This window comes from Drosophila guanche, unplaced genomic scaffold (assembly GCF_900245975.1).
Source record: "Drosophila guanche unplaced genomic scaffold, DGUA_6, whole genome shotgun sequence".
Taxonomy (NCBI): domain Eukaryota; kingdom Metazoa; phylum Arthropoda; class Insecta; order Diptera; family Drosophilidae; genus Drosophila; species Drosophila guanche.
The window spans coordinates 298,577-321,497 of NW_022995754.1; the positions used below are offsets into that span (position 1 = coordinate 298,577).

Consider the following 22,921-nt stretch of genomic DNA (forward strand, 5'->3'; position numbering starts at 1 on the left):
CGAAGACATTTCGGCTGTTTTTGATTACCCCGACAAACTGCAACACACACTGCAACAAGCTGTGAATGTTTACTGAGTAAATTTTACAACAAAATATTAATTTTCATAATTAAACAAAAACAATAATTTTACACAACTAAATGGCGTTTCTCTCTTGCTTAAATTTTAATTCAAATTTGATATCGCAAACAATTTTGGCATATACATCGAAACAGATCTGCGAGGGCTGGCAATCCAATACCTTTCCCTCTGTCAAACGGTGTAGATCGATTTGACGCTCGAATTGGCCTTGCACATGGCATCCGAGTGGAGCTGGTACTGCAGATTGTTCGACTGCAGATGGAGGAAGAGTTTTAGCTTCTGGCCAATCTCGAGAATTGCCAATTTGTTGCTACCATTGGCAGTCCAAAGAGCTGGAAGAGGAGCAGGAGCAGGAGCAGCACTAGCGTTAGGGGATGCATGGAAACAGATTTATAACTGATTTCTGGCACTCACAGATCTTATTGTTCTTGGCCCGAATATTGATCACTGCACCGCATATCTCCTCGGAGTTGGCAAAGATGCGCGCCGTCATCATGAGGAGTATATCCAGCCAGAGGCGATCTAGTTCCGCCTTGGAGTTCTTGTTGACGCTAATCAGCCAGCGGCCTCCCCTGCTGTTGGCCTCATCTTCCCACATGGGCCTTGGGAAAGAAAGGGGCAAGGGCGAAAGAGGGCACATTTAGATGGAGGAAACGGATGATGGACTGTGTCCTACTTGATGCCCATCTTAAACATGGAGTAGTCGCATCCCACTTTCAGTTCCGATGGTGGCCTGATGGTGTAATACAGGCTCCAGAAGGTCTCCACACTGTCGATCTTCGCGACTTCACTGAGCATGTCCTTCCAGTGTTTGGTGCGATCGTTCTCCAAGTACCACAGAGTCCACACATTCTCCAACGGATGTCGCGCGGTTCTTGGGGATGGGACATCGCTGTGTTCTTCCTTCTCCCCAGCAGAGTCATCATTCTGTTCCTTTGGCTTCTCCTGCTGCTGCATCTTTGAAGCCTCCTCCACTACGGCTTGCACTTGAGCACTGGCCATCATCTTTTTCACAGAACAGAATTCTAACCAAAACCAAAACTCGAGTGAATAAATTTATGGAAACTAAAACAACTATGATTCGAAATGATAACGTTAAAACATGCTTCTGTGACATCAACATCAAGGCGATGTTGAGGCAAGAATCTCAGACTGCTGATCCACTGATACATACATAAATAATACATATATTTTATTTATAAATACTGTCAAACTTAATTGAAATGAAATTTACATGAAATGTTAACGTAAAAAATGCGATTGATTCTTCCTTTCTAATAAGATAAAGAATACATCATCCTGAACATTGATTGAAACTCAAATGTTGTCTTCTCCACGAATAAACCTAACATCTAAGCGAGAGAGGCACACACTACACACAATGATGATATTGAAATGGGGGCTGGGATCCTTCAGACCCACAGCACAGCGGCTGCATCCTCATTCGACAGGGTGGAGAAGCGCTGATAGCGGCCTGCATTCCTGTACGTCGTCTTCGAGGGCTGCGGACTGCTCTGCTGTGGATTCTGAGTCAAAGTCTGAGTCTGAGTCTGAGTCTGCTGGAGGGGAACCCCTAAGACATTCAGGGCCCCCGACTTGAGTGTCGAGTTGCGGCTGTCTGTTGTGGAGACGGAGAGACGCCTTTCATGATTGATTGCTCCTCCTGCAATCAGAGTAGAGCTCAGGGGCAAACCAACGTCGTGGAAGGAGCTAATGGAACTAAAGCCGCTCTCATCCTCTGTACTACTCGATCCTCCTCCTCCTACTGCATTGGTGGGCTGTGGTTTCTTGTTGTGGCTGATGGCTGTGGCTGTGGCTGTGGCTGTGGCTGCGGTGCTGCTGGCGGTGGTTGTGGTCAAGTTGTTCTTGCTGCTGTTCTTCGTGTTGTTGTTGTTGGCATCCTCATCCGTTTCGAACTTTGAAGAGGCGGAGGAGGCCGTCGAGGAGATGGTGGAATGCACAGAGCTATCGGTGGAGCTGCGCAACGAGAGCCGCGAGTCTCGCATGGTGTTGGCTCGCAGGAACAGCATCTCCGCATGCGATTTTCCAGCTATCGTGGCCGAGAGGGAGGGAGAGGGAGCCTCCATGGTGGCATTCATGATGCTTGTGGAGTTGTGCCGCGGCGGCGTCTGGAGGAGCGTCATCACGGAGCTGGTCTTCGCTTTGCACAGGCGATGGAGATGCGGCATGTGGCTTCCGTTTCCGTTCCCGTTCCCGTTCGCGTTGCTGGGCAGAGAGGAGACGGAGGCCATGGAGTGGCGAGGCTGCGTGAGATCCGGCTGCTGCTCGGAAGTGTTCAGCAGATTCCTGATGGTGCGTGCCAGGCGGAAGGCCTCCTGGTTGAGCTTCTCCTCGGCGACCTCTGGGGCGGACAGGCGGGCCTTGCAGCCTCCAGTTTTCTTCGGAGAGCGTCGCCTGAGCGTCGGCAAGAGAGCCAAAGAGGGGGATTATAATGGATTGAACCTTCATTTGAATCTCTTAATCAGATCCACTTACCAAGTGAAATCCTTGAAGGCATTGTAGCTGCCGGCCGGGGCAATCGCCTCGTAGTTGTGCTCCTCGTTCATCGCATGCATCGATTTGTTGAGCATCAGATTGGTGCTGCTCCTGGCGCGCAGATACGAGGCGGATACTTCATCCTCATCGTGCAGGAGCAGGCCATCGCGCTGCTCGCTCTGCAGCGAGGAACCAATGGAGCCACTGGAGCCGTGTCCCACTCCGTGCACATGGTGCAGACTCTTGGAGCGAGCGATCTGCTCCCCGTTTCGGTGGGTTTGCTGCAGATGCAGCTGCTGCTGGTAGCGCTCGAAGAAGCGTGCCACTTCCTCCATGACAGCGCGGTACATCTCGCAATTGGTTTCAGTCTGCGAACGGGAGAAGGGAGAGGATCTCTCTTGAGGATCATCCTGGACAGGATTTTATGGTTTAGCGGTTAAGGGTTAAGGGTTAAGGGTTAAGGGTTACAGGTTATTGGTTATAGGAATGGATCGGAAAAAGATGAAAAATGATAGAGGAAAGGTAGGAGGTAGGATGCGTGCGGATAGTTCTATCGTGTGTCTGTATCAATTCTCATTCTCTGCCATTCTTGTCCTCAGCTTCTGCTGCTTTCTCGGAATCATATCGAGTCCATATCCCTGGACATCGTCCCACTGTGCCTGGTGGGGTCAGTGCTTTGACACTCTTCCAAATGCATATGGAACCAACGATCGACGACGTTCAGCGACAATGACTTTAATTTGTTATTTATGTTAATTGTTTGTATGATTTTTCTATGGCACCAGCAGCCGGCAGCCGGCAGCCGGCAACCGGCAGCAGCCGTATCATCAGCCTATAAAAACTTTCACTTGATTTGTTATCGCTCTCCATTCTGCTACGCTGCTCTTTCTCCACTTCATGCCTTTCTTCTCCATCTGCCGCTCTCTGTGTGTGGGTCTGTGGGCCAGCAGAAACATTTCTCCATTCCGATGGAATGTCTTCTGTGCTCTTCATTTGATCAACTTATTGCTGCTGTGAGCCAAAATTCAGTCTAATTATCAAATGCCATTCGTGTCGCCGTTTGCCAAATTGGCAGAGACCTCAAATAGGCGTTAAGATTGCCATCCATTCATCCACCTGGCACACGCCCACCGCCAAAACCATTTGAAAATTGGCCAAAAACCAAAAACCAAAATCAAAACCAAATAAAGAGTGAGGCTTTCGGGTGTCTCTCGGGGGAGAGGGGCTTCATGTCTTCACACGATGCCAAAAATGTGGCTGGTCTCTGGCTTTGCCACTGATTATGTAAGTGGCTGCCGCAGCCACAGACAGTCGCTGCCACAGCCACTGCCTCTGCTGCATTTCTTGCACTGCAGTTTGGAAATTGTTGCTAATTTTTCCACTGGACGTTTTCCGTTTACAGAGTTTTCCTCGGTGCGTGTCAGCGGGAGCTTTTGCTTTTGCTGTTGCTGTTGCTGTTTTTCCTTTAGTTTTTTGGTTTTGCGGATTACGAATTATTTCGTGGGGGTTTCGTTTCGTGTGTGTCTGAGATTTATTTGAAAATGATGTGTGGAAATTCGTTGGCTCTTTGCGAGTGATTTCGATTTTGTTACTTATGGTTATACTTATGGTTTAATTTCATTCAAAAATGTACTGTGAATGCGAATGCGAATGCGGCTACTCGGAGTGCTGCCTCTCTTTTCGCTCATCGAACAATTGGAGCTGTGATAAAAGCGATAAAAGAAAAAACATCTACTAGAAGATGCATTTTCAGCTCTTGGACTCCTCCGATTGGAGATTCAATTTACGCTCTGTCTGGCAGCAGCAGCAACAGATTGTTACCCACTCCCCTGCCCCCCCCCCCTCCCATTTGAACGCACTTCCTGGCTGTGGTGTTGCTGTGCTACCACCACTTCCATCCATTAGGCCATTCAATTAGACGGCTATGGCTCGGCATAAATTGCATTCAAATTTGTTTTTCTATCCACCCATCGACTGTGCATCAATCAATCAATCGGGGGTACCCACCCACGGGAGGCAGCTTCGAGCTGTTTTCCTTCCTTCTAACCCACTTTTCCATCAACAAGAAACTGACCAAAGTACACATGGAAAATATTTCATATTTTCATATCATATTTTCATTCTGTGCTTTTGTTTTTGTTTTTGTGTTTCTCTTGTGTTTTTCTTCTTGCAATTTTCCATCAGCTTTCCATCCACCAAGAGGCGTCAACCTTCAATCATTGAAGGCTGTGGCATGGGGCATGGAGCATGGAGCGCGGAGCGCGGACTCATGTGTGGCTCATTTAAAGCGCATTAAATCGAAACGAAAGCGTAAATTTTCGCTCTTGAATCGTTGCATCTCTCGTGTCTCTTGTATCTTTGTACAGCTGGACATTCGCCGGGGTCTCATAGGCGTTTGCATAGAACCGCTTCGCAAGCGGGGAATTGAAAGTGTTGCACGATGCACGTCGCAAGTTGCACGTTGAAGGTCATCCATCCCATTGGGGATGTCTCCAGTTCAAAGTGCGGCAAAATGAGACCAGCTTTCAGCCTCGAAAAAGTGGGCCAGCACTGCAATGGGGGAAAACTTGCAAAAGTCGATGTCAGTGGAAATGACGATCGCAGTGGAAAGTGATCTTTCTTCTTTCTTCTTTCTTCTTGAAAGGTGACTCTACTGTTTTCTGTTACCCCATTCAGTGGTGGCCACCGTTGGGGCAATGCTGGTTCCAATCAAAGATCGGGGTCACAGCAGGCATCTTCCAATCAGTTTCAGTTCTTTGTTCGTTCTTAAGCCTCGAAAATGGAATGTCTCTATGTGTTTCTGTTACACATACGCATTCAATAACATTATGGAATATAATAAAGCTGATTCGTTAGCCAATATATTAGTATTCCATAGGAGAAGAAAACATTCTGTTTGCACACAATTCTTAATATTAGCTACGATCTACGAAGAGATCTACTCACTCAATCGAACTTCAATCAAATATTCAATAGAACTTTGTGTACTGTAAGCATGTAAACATAGAAAGGAAAGATCGTTTCTTTCATAATTTCATTAATTATTCATTAATAAATTGTATTTCAATCAAAGAGGAATTCCCCATTCTCCCGAATGGCCAGTCCATTTATTGTTCTTTGGACTTGCAACAATTTATAGACATTCATCGAAGGAGCTGCCTCCCTCCAGCAGAGAAGGAGACAACGGGCAGCTCCATTAACAACCTTTGTTTTGGTTTCATCTTCTCATATTTTTGAAGGAAGTGGACAATTAATGCAGCAATTCTGTAGAGGAAATGGCCAGAAAAGACAATGAAGTGATGACCATGGATGACCAGAACAAAGCCAAAAGCAATCTAGAAGATGTGGCAGAGCTTGGCGATGGACGGGGGCCACACCGCGAGTCGCCTATATAATTAGGCAGCGTCCAGTCCAACTGTCGGAATGTTACCGACGCGCCGCCTAATTGCCATCGCGTTGGGGGGATATCTGTGTACAGTGTACATGGGGGGATGTGGAAACAGAAGCAGGGAAACAACCGAGAAGAACAGCAGATAGAATGGAAAGGAAATGCCATAACAAGCCTCAAAATAAGTCTTCAGCAGAAGGGGAATGGGATACGCTTGTAAATTAAGCGTGAGAACTATTTAAATAAAAAAGAAATCTAAATTACAGGGGGAGGGGAGGGGTGAGTGGAGTGGAGAACAGCAGTAGTCCGCCGCATGGCAGCAGGAGGATGTTGGTGTTAGGCATGGGGTGTGCTGGGGTGTGGTGGGGGCATGCCACATGCAAGAGATACTGGAGACATATGTATCTACAAGTCACGTTTGTGTCTTGAGTCTTTTGTTATTGTTTTGCCACTCAAATCCCACTCATTCTATTCATTCTAGCACTCACCTGTTTCAATTGCCAATGCAATGTATCCACCTGATTCTGCAATATGACAGCCTCGACATTTAGTGAATGGTTTTGCTGTTGCTGTTGCGACGGTTGCGACGGTTGCGACTGATTGTGCTGCTGCTGTGGCTGCTGTTGCAAGTCATAGTGGTTGTGGTAGATCTGGCTCTGGTGGCTGTTGCTGTGGCAGCTGGGTGCGGCAGCTCTCATCGTCATGATGTGGCTATTGCTGCTGGAATCCTGCAAATGTTGTCACAAATAAATACATCAAATATTTATATGGCCATCGTCGTTCAATAATGCATAAGAAATGCGCGTTAAATTAGTTCAAAAATACAAAAGAAGAAAAAAACACAAAAAAGTAATGTGAAAAATGCTGTCCAAGTGTTGGACATCCACTCGGTGGAGGTCCAGTGGTGCCACCACATTTTCCAACGCTTTTCCATGCAGGCGGAATGTTTCGCCAAAAGCGGAAAGCAACTAAAACACAGCAAAAGTTGTACAATTAATTAGAGAAAATTATTTTTACGATTCCCCTGTGCGAGTCCCCTAGCCACCTCTTTTTCCCTCTCTATTTGCTTTATTAAATTTGTTTTTCTTTAGTTTTTTAGGTTTTTCGCTTTAGTTTTCGCTTTACTTTTTGTACATACAAAAAATAAGTTTCTGGTATACTTAAGAGCAGGGCAGGAGGGGCCAAAAACTCGTTTACGTCCATGTCTCATGTCCATATTTTCATATGACTTGCCTTTTATATTCGTAGAGTCGTAGCTGCTATAAGTGTCCGTCCCGTCGCGGTTTACTTTTTCTTTTACATCATTTTTTCAAAGACTTTGACCCACAACTCGAAAATTTGACAAAAAACGAGGGAGGCAGAGGAGGCAAAAGGCGTGTTGTGCAATCCAAACCCATTCTCTAATCAAATGTGATTTCCATCTCTCGCACATGTGCGTATTTGCTGCGAACGAACTCTATTTACAGGGTAGAAACTAGTGCAGAAAATATGAACGAGAAATTTGGCCAAAAAACAATCGAAATTTTTAGATCTCCATTACTCTCGGGCCATGTTGATGTAACATCTCTCTTGCACTCTCTGTCTCTGTCTCGCCCTCATCGCCCTGCCCCTCTAGTTCTCCAGCAGTAGCCAACACACAAAAATATGAATTTTCATCAAATTTTTTAATGTTGTTGTTTCTGTTGCTGCATCTGTTTAATGTTTGCCGCACAGCCAAATGATCATTTGCGGTTTATACAGCTGCCAAACACTGCAGCAGATCCCCCCTGCCCGTGTTTGTCGCACCCCTTTTGTGGTGCAGACAAATTTGTGGTCATATTCCAATTTCGGTACAATTTTACGCTTGTTAATTAATGTTTTTTTGTTTGGAATTGGTTTGGTTTTGATTTATTGGATTTGTTGGCTTATACGAGTTTAGAGAGACAACTGTGCGAACAACATTTTGCGGGGTGTTCAGAGGGAGACACTGCAGCAAGCGGTAGATGAAAAGTGGTGTTGGAGGGTAGAGTAACTGTGAGCAAATGGGCATTTTCGGATAATAACAATTTTAAAAATGTGCGAAATTCACGAATAATGTACAAATTGGCAGAACCGTTCTTTTGTTCTACCTTTAATACACACTCTCATTAATCCATTCTCGTCGAGTCAGGAAAAATGCTGTCAGGCCCCTTTGCACTTCATTCTCTTTCATAAGTTTGCATATGAGAATTTTCCCAGAGAATCTTCTTCTCCTTGTTCTCAATTCGCATTAGAATGAAGAAACCGAATCAACTATCGTATAGTTTTAATGCATTTCTGTAAGTTTTAATTGGGGTAAAACGGAAGACTGTAACGAAAAGTAGTTCAGCTTCCGAGACAAAAGACAGAAGATAATCGGGCTCTCTCTCCGCCCATGCAATCAGAAATCCATTTCCCAAACACTCTTTTAAGGCATAATTAGATGCAGATACATTCGAAGCACACACTCGTACGAGTATGACTATAATCTCCCACACCACACATTCCCCTGCAAATTCTTGACTCAAAACTAATTTGCATTCCCCCTGGAACTTCCTTCCACTGGAGTGTGTGTGTGTAGTTCTGGTTCTACAAACTAAAACAAATCTAATTTAAATTCGCAGACAAGCAAACGCTAAAGGCAGACGGAGAGAAAGAAATACGTAGCGGGCGAGGAGAAGACGCAGTACGACCTCATTCTAGCCAAGAATTTTGCTTTTGGCTTGGGACTGCTTTCGAGGCATCGTTCGAAGTCTTTCGAATGCCAACAAAATGAGATTTGAATCGCATTTGGAGAAATACAAATGTAGTGTTCAGAATCCAGAGTATACAGGAATATTTATCTACTCTTCCAGATCTCTCCTTGCCCTCCAATCTTTTTTGGGTCTTACGTTTTCGGATAAACCCGTTTTAGTTATACTTTTGAGACGCACTGTAGGCGCACAGCACCAGGTCAAAGAGTACACCCATTCGTTCCTCTTACCTTCCTCATCAAATGAGGGCTATTTATATTCAAATGAAATGAAATAAAGCCACAAGATGCAGGAATCTGCATTTCAAATCAGCAGAATACTGGGAAACAGCAACAAACAGTTGCATGCTCCAGTAATTTCCAACCAAAGTGAGGAGTACGGGGGCACTGGTAGCAGCGGATGCAACAAGTGTGCTAAAAAGGGTTTCCACATGTGGCAGAGAGAGAGAGCTGGCGGATTCCCAGGCCTCGGGCAACAGGAAAAACTTGCCTCTCGTCTCCCATTACAATTTCATCCACCAACAACAGCCCGTATACTCGTATCGAGGTCTGGCTGTCTCAGCGTGTGTCGTTGTGTCCCTTGTTTGATATTTAAATTGTTTTGTGTGCCAGAACCAAAACCAGCGAGAGAGGCAGTGCATTATCGGAGGCTCTGTGAAGGAGTGTTGTGTGGGGGGTCAAATGGCATTTCATGCATCGCTGGGAATACTCCCCGCATTCTCTTTACAGATTTTACACATTCATTTTTGTTCAACGATGTCACTCATTCGAAGTCCACTAAAGTTCGAGCTACTTTCCATTCTGTTCAGCTGTTGAGAGCTTGCAAAAATGCAACTAATTTCATCTCAAAATCCAAAACTATTCACACTCCAAGGGCCCCCAAAGTGTGCGACTAACTCGAATAAGGTCTTTGAGCTGAAGTTTGTATGCATTATCCACTCTTTGGTCACACACTTTGGGCTCTTTTGGACACACACTCAAAAATGTAAACTTCCTTTTGTGAGCGCGGCATGGAGGCGAAATTCGAAGGCAAAGACGCAAAGACAGAAAGAAAAGCTTGAAAAATGTGTCTTATGCCATTTATAACGAGGAGAGGAAAACTGTAATGAAGACAGCGCAGGGGAGAGAGCACAGGGACAGTTCATTCATTCATTCATTCATTCAGGGTACAAATTGCATAGATTTGTTCAACAATTTGTGGCGCTTTGCTGTCTCCGCCGCTGTGGCTGCTGCATTTGTTATGCTCTCGGTCTGGGAAGCTCGAACAGTACTTCGTAGTGGCATTGGATTTCGCTCCATCATTATCGTCATCTTCGTTGGCACTACGGGGACGGGAACAGTGGGGTCGGGGCGGAGGGAGCGATGATAATTGTCATTTGGATAATAGGTAAAGATCTGCAGATCTGCATTTGGCACGACTTTCCTACTTGGCAAAACCACCAGTAACACAAAACAATGACCAAATGTTCGAATTTGTGCTTTGCTTTTCGCACTGCCCAAAAGATCTGATGCCGGATTGCTGTTTATTATTATGGCTTATGGCTTTGTGGCTTAGGAATCTTCTCTTTCCTTAGTTTCTGAATATTTGTTGTCACTCTGTGGCACGGAAATTGGGTTAATTTCCACACACAATAAAACTTTATTTCGGATTTCCTCTCCTCTCTCTCCTCTACATTTGAATGTTGCGTGTCGTTTGCATCGTGTTCCGTCAACTGGAACTGTTTTTGATACAAAAAGCAAAGGCCATGCCATTAAATTGTTGCCAATGATTGAAGATGGGGACGGGGACGGAGCTTTGCAGCGGAAGATGGAGGATGTGGACGTGGATGGATGTCTGTCAACATATTTGACCTTCAAGCTTGGGCTTGGGCGACTGATTACCTATGCCTCCCCTACCTATATTCCCCCTTCCCACCATTACGACGACAATCGCAACCGACAGTTGAACCACAATCGACGCGACAGCAATCGCGGCAGAAGAAGAGACCTGTGGCTGCTGTTTTGTTTGTTGTGTAAACTGATTTTCGGTTTAAGCCATTCCCGTGGTGGTACTGAAGCGAAAGAGCGGGAAAGAGATAGAAAGGGTAGCGTATGAAGTACAGTCAGGGGAAGAGGAGGGACTTCGGGCTAAATGAATTTCAAATGGACCTCTAATGGGGCCTGACCGCGGCCCTTTAGGCCCTCATTGTTACACTTCCTCATTGTCTGTTGTGCCTGTTGTTGGGCCCCACCACTCAGCCCCTTGTGTGTTTGTGTGTGTGTGTGTGTGTGTGCTGGCACGCCTTCCATTGTTTGTGGTACCCCTTTACGCACAATATATTTCAATTGTTTGATCTTTGGAGTCATTTGGGGGCATGAAAAAAAAAACCAGAAATTTCAGTTGAAGGAAAAATAAAAACTATTTGATTCCGGATTTAGTTTGGAATTTGGGGACATTTTCAGAGGAAGAACCTCGTAGTAACTGGCAACTTACTAAGATTTCCATTAGCTTTTTATGTTTTTTCATATTGTTAAAGAATTGTAGATTCTTTTCGTATTTCTCTAAGAATACTAAGGCTATTTTTATGGATAAAGATCTCTTCAGAAATCTTTAATCTGCAGATACATTTTGTGTCGCTCTACATATTCAATGTTGGCTGGCAATGCTGGGACAGCGCCGCTCCCCTTGGGGCACATAAAGTGTCTTACAGGAAAGTTACAGCTGAATTTGCGGACACTTGAGAGTGTCGAGAGAGAGGAAGAAAGAAATCAGGCAAAGGGATTGGACCATGCCGTCGATTCGATTAGAAGCACTGAACGCCACAAAGTCCGTTCTAATGAACGGACCCGACCGACCACCAAGCTCCAAAACAGCCCAAAGCACTGGATGCCAGACTGAGTGAGTGACTGAACTGACTGGCTGACTGAATGACTGCTTCAGACACTGTTCCTTTTGGCCAAGTTGTGGCTTTCAAGTGGCTTTTGGCCAGAGAATTGCGCGATTCGAGATGTTGTTTCAATCTCTTTTTGGAAGCAGAATTCAATTTTCATCACTTGATTGAGGCGTGAAAACGATTCAACGCTCATTGACCTGTGCCATTTGATCAAAAGTTTTTCGGTATTGGCTAGGTTCTCCTCTAGCCACTGACCTCCTCTAGCCTGGTGTAGACTGGTGTAACCTGTAGTTTAAAGACCTTTTCCGTTCCCTCTATAATATTATTCCAATAAGCCATTGGCCTTCGCTGACCAGAGCGAGGCAGATGGGAATCGGCTGTGGATCCCTCCCATGGCAGAGAACGGAAATGCAAAGCGACAGAAAGACGAAAGGCGGAAAAGTGAGCAAAGAGCGGAACAGGAAAATTGTGAACGAACGTACGAACGTACGAACGGACGGGGCAACGGGCAAGAGAATGCTTTGGGTCTGGCCAGAACTCACAGAACAGAATAAAGCCCACGTTCTGTTGCTCTACCTGTCGGGAAGAAGAAGGAAGGGCATTCAGTGGCAGTGGCAGGGTAATTACATTCCCTTCCTTATTGCAGTTTCAGTTTCTCGACTCTGTGCTTTATTACGTCAGCGTCAAATGTTTTGAGCCACGTTAGTACCCACCCATTTTTGGGTCTCTGCATACTTTATGGTCAAAGAGAATTCTTTTCACTTTCTAAATGCAATAGTTAGACCGGGATTTAAATCTGTTTTTCGTGGTAGATGCTGATTTTGAGGAGACTTTTTAAGGGGATGTAATGCAGTTATTATCTTAGTGAAGGAAGAGGCAATGCTTTAGCTTCACCATTTATTCTGTTAGCTCGCTATTGGAACTCCCACGTGACAGTAATCCTATAATTCCGGAGACGGACATGTAGCACTACTTTTAACATTTGAAATGATCAATAACGCTGACTCTGCCTATTCCCTGAACTCTCCCCCCTCGAATTCTACTTTACTTTGTGGGTAGAATGGAGTACTTGGTGGCGTTTGCTTTTCTGCTCACCAATTGAATAATCCACTCAGCACCTAGCGGCAAACGGCAGAGAATTATTCACAGTTATAGGCATTTGCACGACCGTTCCCCATGTCTGTCTCCACACCCCTCCATGACAGCCTTCACCACAGCCACTGCCGCCTGGTGGCACGTTCTTTTTAATTTTCTGATAACTACAAATAGGTTCGACGTTCGACGTTCGTCAGTTCCCTTCGTTCCCTTCTACGACACTCGTGCTGCAGCAGTTATTTTACCGCTGCTCTGTTCTGCTCTGCTCTGTCAGGGCACGGGGCTTCAGGGGGAGTGCATGGGGGCAGAGGTATGGGGACGCCCTCCGCATACCAGATGAGGGTGCACAAGCTCCTCCGTCGACTTCGCGAGCTTCGAGCCAAGATTTCAGACACGACTTTTGTTCGTCTTCGATTCAGTTCTTCTGTTCTTTGGAATACCCTTACGGAGGGGGGAGGACGGGTATCATGGTTTGGATCAAGTATTTGGCAATGCAGAGAATGATTTTATTGGTGCTCAAGGTACACATGTCCCCGAAGTATTCATTGTGTTTATTCTTAAATGCAATCAAAATCGAATGGGCACAATCGAACCTGTGCAGAAGGTAGGGTATCATTGGTTCCATCTTAATTTTTATTGTTCTTTTTTGGGCTTCGTTTCGGTTTGGGAACCATTTTATTTATGCGCCGCTTGAGGCTGCCTCATAATTCAGTGCGAGAGGGTGATGCGATGGGGCAACATCAATTTCGCGGCTGCCACAGGAATTTCCCCCACTCCAACGCTCCTGAAAATGCAATTTAATTGAAGAACAAACTTCTCTCCCGTTTTTCGCCTCTCTGCCTCTGTCTTTTGCAGTGGAGCTACAGAATGTCGAGGATTTCTAGTCCATTCCATTACATTAGCTTCAAGGTCATTCACACAAAGTGGGGACTGGTATAAGGGGGGAGTGGGAGACACATTTGCGCGCTCTTCACCAAATGATATTCATTTGCATGAGATTCATCCATTTTTCGACTTAAAGCTTCACGTAAAGTTCACGTAGATCGGACACTTTTTACCCATGATTTATCCAAACACGCGATCCGCTGGGAGCGGATTACGTATTATATGTATATGGCTTTTACATTGTCTCTATTTTGGTCAGAATTCACTCCTTTTTGGCAGAGTTTCAGCGGGGTTCAATGCACTAAATCGCAAATCAAATCAGAGTTCATTCGGATACCGAAAAAGGTGAGAAAAGCGATTTAAACCAGACGAAAATCTCAACGGAGTGGAACAGATGGATCCTATGATATACGATTATTGTAGGAGGCAGGTGAATGTGTTTCGAATGGGGGGTTGTTATACAGGTGAAAACATTCAAATATGATTTGCTCAGACGTGAGAAAAAAATACGAGATCTTAAAGGTATCTCCGCTTAACCTGAAAACTCCAAAATAAATCCAATTACAGTTTTTGCTAACAAAAAAAAAGCAATCAACCGCAAGATCCAAATCGTAAGAACCGAAATTCCCCCTCTAATAGGATTTCTATCTTCGGGTATACGTTTATCCATCTACTGCGCATTCCTACTCCGAAACACACACCTTTAATGTAAGACTTTCAAGACCCGACGCGGTCCGAACCGCAGCACTCCCTTAATCTGTCCATAAAGGCCGCCTGATGACTTTCCAACCAAAATAACATAATGATAGCAAAACCAAGATATATTATGCATAAGAAGGAGAAGAAAAACAACAAGAAAAACATATTACATAATAATTCTTTTTTATGTGTCGTTTCGCTTGGATTTTCGTTGTTGCTTTGCCGATTGCAAAAAATGTATTGTAAACATCTTGGAAGTGTTTTTTTTTAAGCGATTCCATTGGACACTCCGTCCTCCTCCTACCTCTTTCCATCCATATCTATCTATCCCTCTCTAGCCGTGTCCAACTTTACAGCCTGTCTCTGTTGCTCCACGACTCTTTTTTATGCTTGAAAAATTGGGACAGCAATTTGCACGCCGCTCACTGCAGCAAAGGCAGGGGGTAGGCAGGGGGAAAAACTGAAATATGTTTTTGATTCTAACGGAAGTTGTTGCTGCCGCGGCCGCGGCCGCTGCTGCTGCTGCTGCTGCTTGCTGGTGGCCCACTCGCTCGCTCGCTCTTGGCCAGCTTCTGGGTCTCTTTGGGGCTGTCGCCTGATGACCCATTGACTAATTGGCTAATTGGCTAATTGCCTCTCCGTTTAATTGCCTCTCCACGCAGACATTCAATGGGAATCCAGAGAGGAGAGGCGTAGAGGTCAGGAATTTGTTTGTTAATTTTAATATTTTTCAATTTACATTTTATGTGTGGAACGAATGCGTCTGTGGCAGCCTCTGTGGCATGCGACGGGCTCATTAGCGCTTTAATTCTGGCCAACAGCAGAACCACACCAGAATATTAATGAATTTGTTCGTGTTGGAGTACTACAGGAACACACAGGAAGTGCAGCTGATTGCGATTGTGGACTGGATTAGGGGATTGAATAAAAGAATAGATTGCTGGATAGCATCTTCAAGAGGGTTCCTCATCATTCCTCTTCATTGGCATCCAATAGGCATCTTTTCTCCATCCACAAAGCTTTCATTCCCACATTCTAGAAATACCTCTTGCTCTCCTCTCCGCGAGTGTGGTAGAACTAAAACTTTTCCACGCAAGAATCTCAGTGAAAGTCTGCACTAGAAGAGCACTAGATACACGGATGCACGGATACACTTGTTGTTTTGCAACTCAATTCATGAGATACTTTTCAGCCACAGCAGCAGCAGATACTCGTTCGGAGATACAGATACATTTGGAGTAGAAGCAGCAGAAGCGGCAATTAAAATATTGTGCAGGGGGCATGTGGCAGCTGATTTATGTGTGCCACGGAAAGGGACAGAGTTGCAAAAAACTAAATTTAAAGAGCTCTCTCCGTCCCTCTCGCTCGCTCCCTTCTCCTCTCTCTTCCGCACAGCTACAAATGCAAATTGTGTGTAATTTATGTCGCAGCCGAAAAAGTTACTCGTCGCAGAAGCATACCATAAATTCCATGCAGCAAAGTGGGGAAATACGAGCTATAAATGTACGAAATAACTACTACGTTACGTGCCCCACGCTCTACCCGATCCCCTCCCCCTTTGCTGCTGCCACTAGAGCTGGCGAAATGTGATACGGAATGATTAATTTGATACGAGAATAGGGCCTAGAGCGGCGGCACACTCGTACTTCCAGCGTCAGCATCCGCTGCCAAGTTTTGCTTATTAGTTTGTGCATCTCATAGATACAGCTCCCCGCTGTGTGCATCGGTGTATTTATGTAGTGGTGTCTGTGTCTCTCTGCTGCAGGCTCTGGTGACGACTAGTGCAACACGTTGCATGTCAATGGCCATAATTAAGCATGCGAAAACGAAGCAAATGAAAACAATGCGGGCAGGTCTCTCCATCTATTTGGCTCTCCTCCTTCTCCTTCTCTCTCTCTCTCTCGGTCTGTTTTTCCTGTGCATTTTCCTGGCTGCTCTGTTGGCCATTTTCATTAATGGTCTGGTGTGGGCTGGGGGCATGCCGCATGCATTGTGGGGCACACAACCTCCCCGTCGCCTACTCTGTTGCTGTTGCTGTTGCTGCTGCCTCATTGTTTTGCCTTTCGCATTGTTTGGCCGTATTTTGATTTGAGCCACAGCATCCATCCAGCAGCAGCCCCTCTAGATATCCCGGGGCTATCATTATTTCAATGTTTCTCTCTGTCTTCTCTTTCTATTGTTCTTCTAACCCCCGCTCCGTCTCTACGTCGCTCTCTATCCCTGGCTGCTGTGTGTTTTTGCAGCCTCGACTGCCGAGGGAGAGGGCGATCTTCCGTATCCTGTGTCATTTTTCATCCTCCCACTCAATGCCACTCCCTCATGCTCCAATTCTGGTATCCACCCATTGTCCCTTGACCTTTATAAGCTCTTCTGTTGACCCTAATTGTTGCCTGTTTTCCGTTTTCTGTTTCTCTTCTTGCCACAAACTGAAAACTGAACGATTTTTAAGCCTTCAAATTTGTTTTCGAGTATTTGCAAATGCGAGAAATGAGAAATGAAAATTGCGAAAAATTTCCCCTTGAAGCCATAGCGTGGGCGAAAAACTTTAAGAGGGAATGAAAATTAGGCATTTCCGCTTCAAGTTGTTCTTTACCTGCCTTTTTAGAAGTTCTTAAGAATGGTTTTCACACGCTGCAATCTTTTTCAGTCAACACACAACTTGAGCTTCTCCCCACCTTCGCCCCCTCTCCCTCTCTCTTGCCCACTGTGGTATCTATCTCGCTCTTGCCTAGCCACAATTTTCAAAAGCTTTTTGGCCTAAACGTTGTTAATTTATGTAGTTGTTACGCTTCAGATCCTCGTACGAGTTAAGCCCCGAGCCCCCGAACCCAGACAGTGAAAAAAATCAACAGCAACAAAAATCAAATCTAGATAAAATATAAATCATTTTTATAACGAAAAGAGTTATGTGAGCAACAAAAAAAACACAAGCAAGTTTCACCAAAAAGAAATAAGGAAAATGCACAAGGAAAGAAAGAGGGTGAGAGCGCAGTAGATGGGGGAGAGAGCAGCAGGGAGAGTACACCGTCATTTATGGTGTCTTCCAGCATTTTAACATGTGTAATGGGAGTAGAAGAATGATACCCAAAAGAAGAAAACTGAAACAAATGAGGAAAGAACGCCGAAGTGCGTTGTTTTTGTAGAGGGTCTCTTTTTTTGTCACGACTTTGTATTACGACTATTCATATCATCGTTACACATCGGCGCCACCTTGCAATGGAAAGCTTCAGAAGAGACAGGGTATCTCCTACTCGACCCTCAAAGCTCTATTTTCCACTCTTGCTTGTATTTGTTGTCGAGTTTAGAATTTATTATTTCCGCCAGCTTGAAGCTTCGTAAACTCCCTTTTTAATTCGCTGTACAAAAAAACAGTTGACAAGCAGCGGAAGGGTACAAGAGAGTGAAGGAGAGACAGAGACAGAGGTATGGGCAACAGGTATGCATGCGCAACGCTTAGCATTCGCAGTCGCTGCCTATGGGGGTGGTCGCTGGAGGGGAACGCCGCGGACCAAACGCAGCGAAACGCGTTCACTGCGGCTTTTCGGGGGCTCTTTTTCTCTTTGTCTCTTCTCCCTCCTCTTCTACAAATTTTGTTCGTCGATGTTTTACTTTAATTTCGGTTTACTTTATTGTTGTTGTTGCTCATATTATTGTTGCTGTTTTTGTTGTGGCTGCTTTTCTGTTATCGGCGCAATTCCGCCTTTTTCGAAATTTGCTGCTCTGCTGAGCGTTTTGTTGCTGTTTCTGTTTCTGCTTCTCGTTTTCGTTGTTATTGTTTTACACTTGATGAACGCACCCCACCCCACCCCACCCCCTCCCACCCTTCCCGAACCAACCCATTCCCAACATCATCCGAAATGCAAACGGAAAGAGTGCAGAATGAGGGGGAGCAGCAGAGAACTTGTCTTCCACTCCCTCTCTCTTCCCACCACTTGCTTTTTTTATATAGAAAATTATTTTCATGGTCTAGCAGCTTCACGCTTGAGCACTGTAGTCCTTTTATTTGCGACACCAGTGTAACTAAAGAATTCCGTAATGATTCTACAGGTGTGCACAATATTCATTCAAGCAGTGTGCTAGCTCTTAACCAATGTGCACCTTTTCTTCACCAGCAGTGTGGCACTTATTAGTTTTCTATCCCATCTTAGATGCAGAGCAGAGCTCGAAGCTTAATCTTCCTTCTACCTGGTTTTCCATGGTGGTAAATCCTTCTTTGCCACCAGTGTAGCCACAAGTGTATACTATGCGAGCCGTCACTGTAGCCTATGGATCCATCAATTCCCATCAATTTTCCCATTTTTTTCTTCAAATAAACAACTACAAATAGATTCATATCTTTTCCGAAAATTTAAACAAAATAATGTTATAGCTTTACGCTAGTGGGAAGTGCGAAAAATCAGGAATATAATAGAAAATCGTTGAAAAATTTGTAAATTATTAACACGGAATTTATGATCCTCTTTTGATGAATTGAGTTATAAATGAAAACGAATTAAATGCAAAATGTATTAAAGTGCTGCTTCCCTCCCTCCTCTCCTCCGCCAGAGTTTTCACAATTTTCCAAAACAGTTTTATGGCTCCTCTTTGCTAGTGAGGCACTGGCCAACTCCATCATTTCGTCAAAGTGCCCCCCTTTGATGGCCAGTGATGGCAAGTCTTTCGATGGCCAAAGCAAATTGTATGACTAAACCACTTTGCTCAGCCTCCTACTCTCCCTGACTTGGCCAAGAGGCCTAAACGCAAATAAAAGCTGACCAAATCAAGGGGAAAACCAATCTGGGGGCTGGAGCCCCACAGTCCTCCATCCAGTGGACGCAATTTATATCAATGTGTCAATCAGAAAGAGAGAAAGAGAGAAGCAGGCGGAAAAAGAGGGGAAGAGAGAGAGAGAGTAAGAGATGGTAAGATGACCAAATATTATGGCCAAATAGTTTCCGGCTTGGGAAAATGCTGGCTAATGAGAGGCCAGACGCCAGATGCCAGCCGCTCGATGAAAGAAGATTTCACGATCAAGCCAAAACGCAAAACGCAAAATGCAAAATGCTCTGCAACGAGCGAGTCAGTCAATCAGTCAATCAGCCACTCTGTCAGTCAGTCAATCAGTCGTTTCAGTCCATCATTCACGTTGTTAGTCGCTGGCTTCGAGTATTGGCCAAGTAGAGAGCCAGAGCCAGAGCCACGAGTCACAATGGAATGTGGCCAAAAACAAAAAATGATGCCACAGACAACAGACAACAGACCACAGACACGACACGAAGCTCCGCTTAAAATATCTTAGAAAATATCTTACGGTTATTCAATCGTTAGAAAATTACTCACATTGTTTCGACGAAAAATCACACTTCGAGTACCGGGTATAAAAAAATAACGAACATTAATTTATTATTATGATTCCTTCTTTTTATTTGGGATTCGATTTAATGCGAATGCACTTTTCATTCATTGCATCTTCTACATGAGCACTTGGAGGGGGATATGTACATACCTACATACATACATACATACATGCATATGTACATGAATAAAGTATGAATAAAACATTTACAAGCCACAAAGTTAACCCATTTCTTGGCGCATTTATCTATCTTATATCTTCTTTTTTGCACGAGTTGGCTATAAATAAATATCACACTTATTTCTCTCTCTCTCTGTCTCTCTTTTGGGGATTTATATGTGCATAAGTGGGAGCTGTCTTGCGGGCGACAGGATTGTGCAGGGGCAATCAACTCCCTTCCCATGCGTTCGGTGTGTGCCCGCCACAAGTGCACAAAAATCAACAGAAACATTAGTTTTCCACACACGCTTCCCGGGATTCGGGATGAGGCCAACTTGGGAGTTGTCTTTCGACTGTCCGGTTATCTCGAAGAATAAATGGAGCAAAAGTGTCTGCTCTTTCCATCTATGATTAATTTAAACTTCCAGCAATCATCTGTCAGAGTATTTCATGTCTCCCCTTTTCATAATCCATTTTTTTCTTCATTTCTGTAATATTTCGTTGCAACCTGGGGCCAAAGTGGCGTCTGCACTTCTCAGTGGCCCCTTCCGCCTTTTGGACTCTTCATCGCATTGACGATTGAAGAGCAGATGGAATGAATGGACGGGAGAGTGCTCTCCCTATAGAGTCCATCCATCCATCCATCCATACATACATACATATGTACATACGTATATGTAAATTGCAGAAATGATGGCTGTGATGAAGATGATGATGCCATAGCCAGGGGATTTCTAACAAAGTGTTTTTCATCTGCGGAAAATTCCCTCCAGCAGTAAATATATCTGAGTGTGAGTGAAAATTTGCATAAAGTGTGAAATGTATGTACATATGTGAACTAAAAGTTCATTCCAGGAGGAGGTTTCCTTTTAAGCAGAAAAGCAAACAGAACTAAAATCGTGTTCCATCATTTATTTTGGTATCGTTCCACCTTATTATGCTGTGAAATCACCCTTCAATTAGTAATAAATGCCGTCGATTAGACAGAGCGACAAATACTAAATGATGGCTAATACAAGTAGCACCCACAGTGGTTCGGTCATGGTCTTATAATTTCTTTAAATGAAGACATTTCTGTGTACCATTTTGGCTGATATGACAATCTTTAGGGTAAATGGAGTCACCAAATGACAGCCAAAGATGATGATATAATAGGGGCGTGCGAGGAAGGGAGGCAAAGGCAAAGAAAGGGCCAAGACCCAAGGCTAAGATACAAAACAAACTAAAGCCAGAGATGAGGAGCATCTCTTTGGAGTTCAATCGATTCCCAGCGAATTGGCAATTCCTACTACTACTTTATGGCAACCAGAGAGATGTTGGATAATCATCCCCTTCCCCTCCTTTCGTGAACGTAAGGTCATCTGAATTTGACTTCTATTCACGCCTGCATCGTGCCACAACTAGAGACAGCGGTTGCAACAGCTGTCAACACGCAACGCGAACTTCGACTGCGGTTTGTTGTTGTTTTCCTTTGGTTTTCCATACCACAATTGAAAGTAAAAAGCCAATGCAATGAACTCTCCTCCCTGGGAGGATGGTGCATGCAACAAGACTCCTACACCCCCAGGGGTAGCCTGCCACACAACCAACTGCAAGAGCCGCTACGGGGAAAGCTGCCACAAGCGGCAGCTGCGTTAGAAAAATTCAAATTATGCGACAACGAAGCCACAACAGAGCGAGGAGCAGAGCGGGAGGCAGCAGCAGCAGAGCCAGAGCCAGAGACCATTCAAGCGTGGCCAAGAGGCCACCACAAGCAACAGGCAACAAAGCATCGAGCAAGCGACAATATCAAGTGACAATCATAAAGAAAAATAAAGAAAATAAAAATAATAATAATAATAAACTGCAGTGGCTGCTGTTGCTGCTGCTACTTTTTCTCATTACGATTTATCGGCGTCTATTAAAGCCGCAAAATCTTGGCGACATTTCGTAATGAGGCTTGCAACCGGGGGGAATTTGAGAGGGAAGGAGGGGGACGCCACTCGGGCGGGTATCCGATGGCCAGTAAGAGCTTTTGCATTTGGCCACAAGACACAAGACAAAAGGCCATAAACTTGTTGATTGTTTGATTGTCTTTCGTGGTTGCCATGGAGAAAAGCCATTGCAAAATTGAATTGGAAGGCTGTCCCCACCCCCTTCCTTTTCAAAGCACGTCCCTCTGCTTCCAGGTCCCCCCTCTTCTTTTAACAATCATTTAAATTTGGCCTAACCTTTGCACGCATTCGGTTTTTTTTGATACGCCCTAATGAATGCTTTTGGGCCTAACCGTTTGTATGTATTTACATGTATTCGTATATGGAGAAACAATTCTTTGGCTAATTACAGTTTAGGCCTCATAATAGAGACCTCCTAGACCTTGCTGGAAGTTTTCGTTAAACAAAAAGTTTTGATTGTTTATTTTCGAATTTTCAACAATTCGAAGTATTTTGATTGGTACTTCAGAAGGTCAAAGGTGGATGGAATTTATAAACTGTTGAGGAGGCGAATGTTCGAACAGTTGTACAAGAAACAACGGAAAGCATACAAAGAAAACAATAATTTGACCTAGAGATTACTCTAAACCACGGATGGATTGAAAACTTGTACATTTGTACGTCTTCACCCTCTCCTCTTCTTCATTGTTTGCACTTAATTGAAACACTTAATAACTGTTACATATTTCACCTCTCCATCACAAAAATATGTACATATGTACACACATAAGTATGCACATATTCATGCATCTCCCCTGAAAGCCCACACGTACATACACACTCACGCACACACATGCAACCAACACACTTTTTCGCAAATAAATCATTAAGTGACCTTAAATAAATGTGAAACGAAAAAACTGTTGTCATGGAATGGTCACACCAAAAAGGAGATCTGTACAGGACAGCAAGGGGGGAGTGAAGAGGTGCCCCCCAGAGAGGCGGCGGCTGTCAAGGCTACGTGACAAACAACAACAACAACAACATAAATACATACAATGACATAAATATCCAGTTGCTCCGAAAAAGGAAACTAAACTTTTTTCTCTCTCCAAGGCAACATGACAAGTGGAAGGGGGGGGGGGGGGGGGGGGGACGCTTGCGCGCGGAAATAGGATAGAAATAAACAGAAAAAAGACTCACTCCTACTGCGTGGCGAGCTACATACAAGGTTCTCTCGCTTAGTGG

The 22,921-nt window shown here is 44.6% G+C and overlaps 2 protein-coding genes across 3 annotated transcripts in view; both read right to left on the reverse strand.

Annotated features, from left to right (window-relative positions):
- Positions 1–126: 126 nt before the first annotated feature.
- Positions 127–3,138, reverse strand: LOC117589273 (eukaryotic translation initiation factor 4E1). The gene is made up of 4 exons (XM_034281064.1): positions 3,129–3,138; positions 758–1,126; positions 496–683; positions 127–413 (listed from the first exon to the last, which is right to left on the reverse strand). Exons 2-4 carry the CDS (start codon positions 1,084–1,086, stop codon positions 253–255), a joined length of 678 nt encoding a protein of 225 aa, XP_034136955.1. The 5' UTR covers positions 1,087–1,126; positions 3,129–3,138; the 3' UTR covers positions 127–252.
- The window catches only part of LOC117589270 (G-box-binding factor), a 23,178-nt gene continuing 1,558 nt past the window's right edge, over positions 1,302–22,921 (reverse strand). The window contains exons 2-7 of one of the 2 annotated variants that reach the window (XM_034281059.1): positions 19,231–19,235; positions 9,922–9,951; positions 8,687–8,692; positions 6,454–6,697; positions 2,578–2,945; positions 1,302–2,496 (exon numbers count right to left, since the gene is read on the reverse strand). In XM_034281059.1, the coding sequence (XP_034136950.1) occupies positions 1,494–2,496; positions 2,578–2,945; positions 6,454–6,669 (1,587 nt within the window). In that variant the 5' untranslated portion in view covers positions 6,670–6,697; positions 8,687–8,692; positions 9,922–9,951; positions 19,231–19,235 and the 3' untranslated portion in view covers positions 1,302–1,493. Of the gene's footprint in view, positions 2,497–2,577; positions 2,946–6,453; positions 6,698–8,686; positions 8,693–9,921; positions 9,952–18,167; positions 18,172–19,230; positions 19,236–21,604; positions 21,620–22,921 lie in introns of those variants that run through there. The other variant, XM_034281060.1, reaches the window with a different exon arrangement.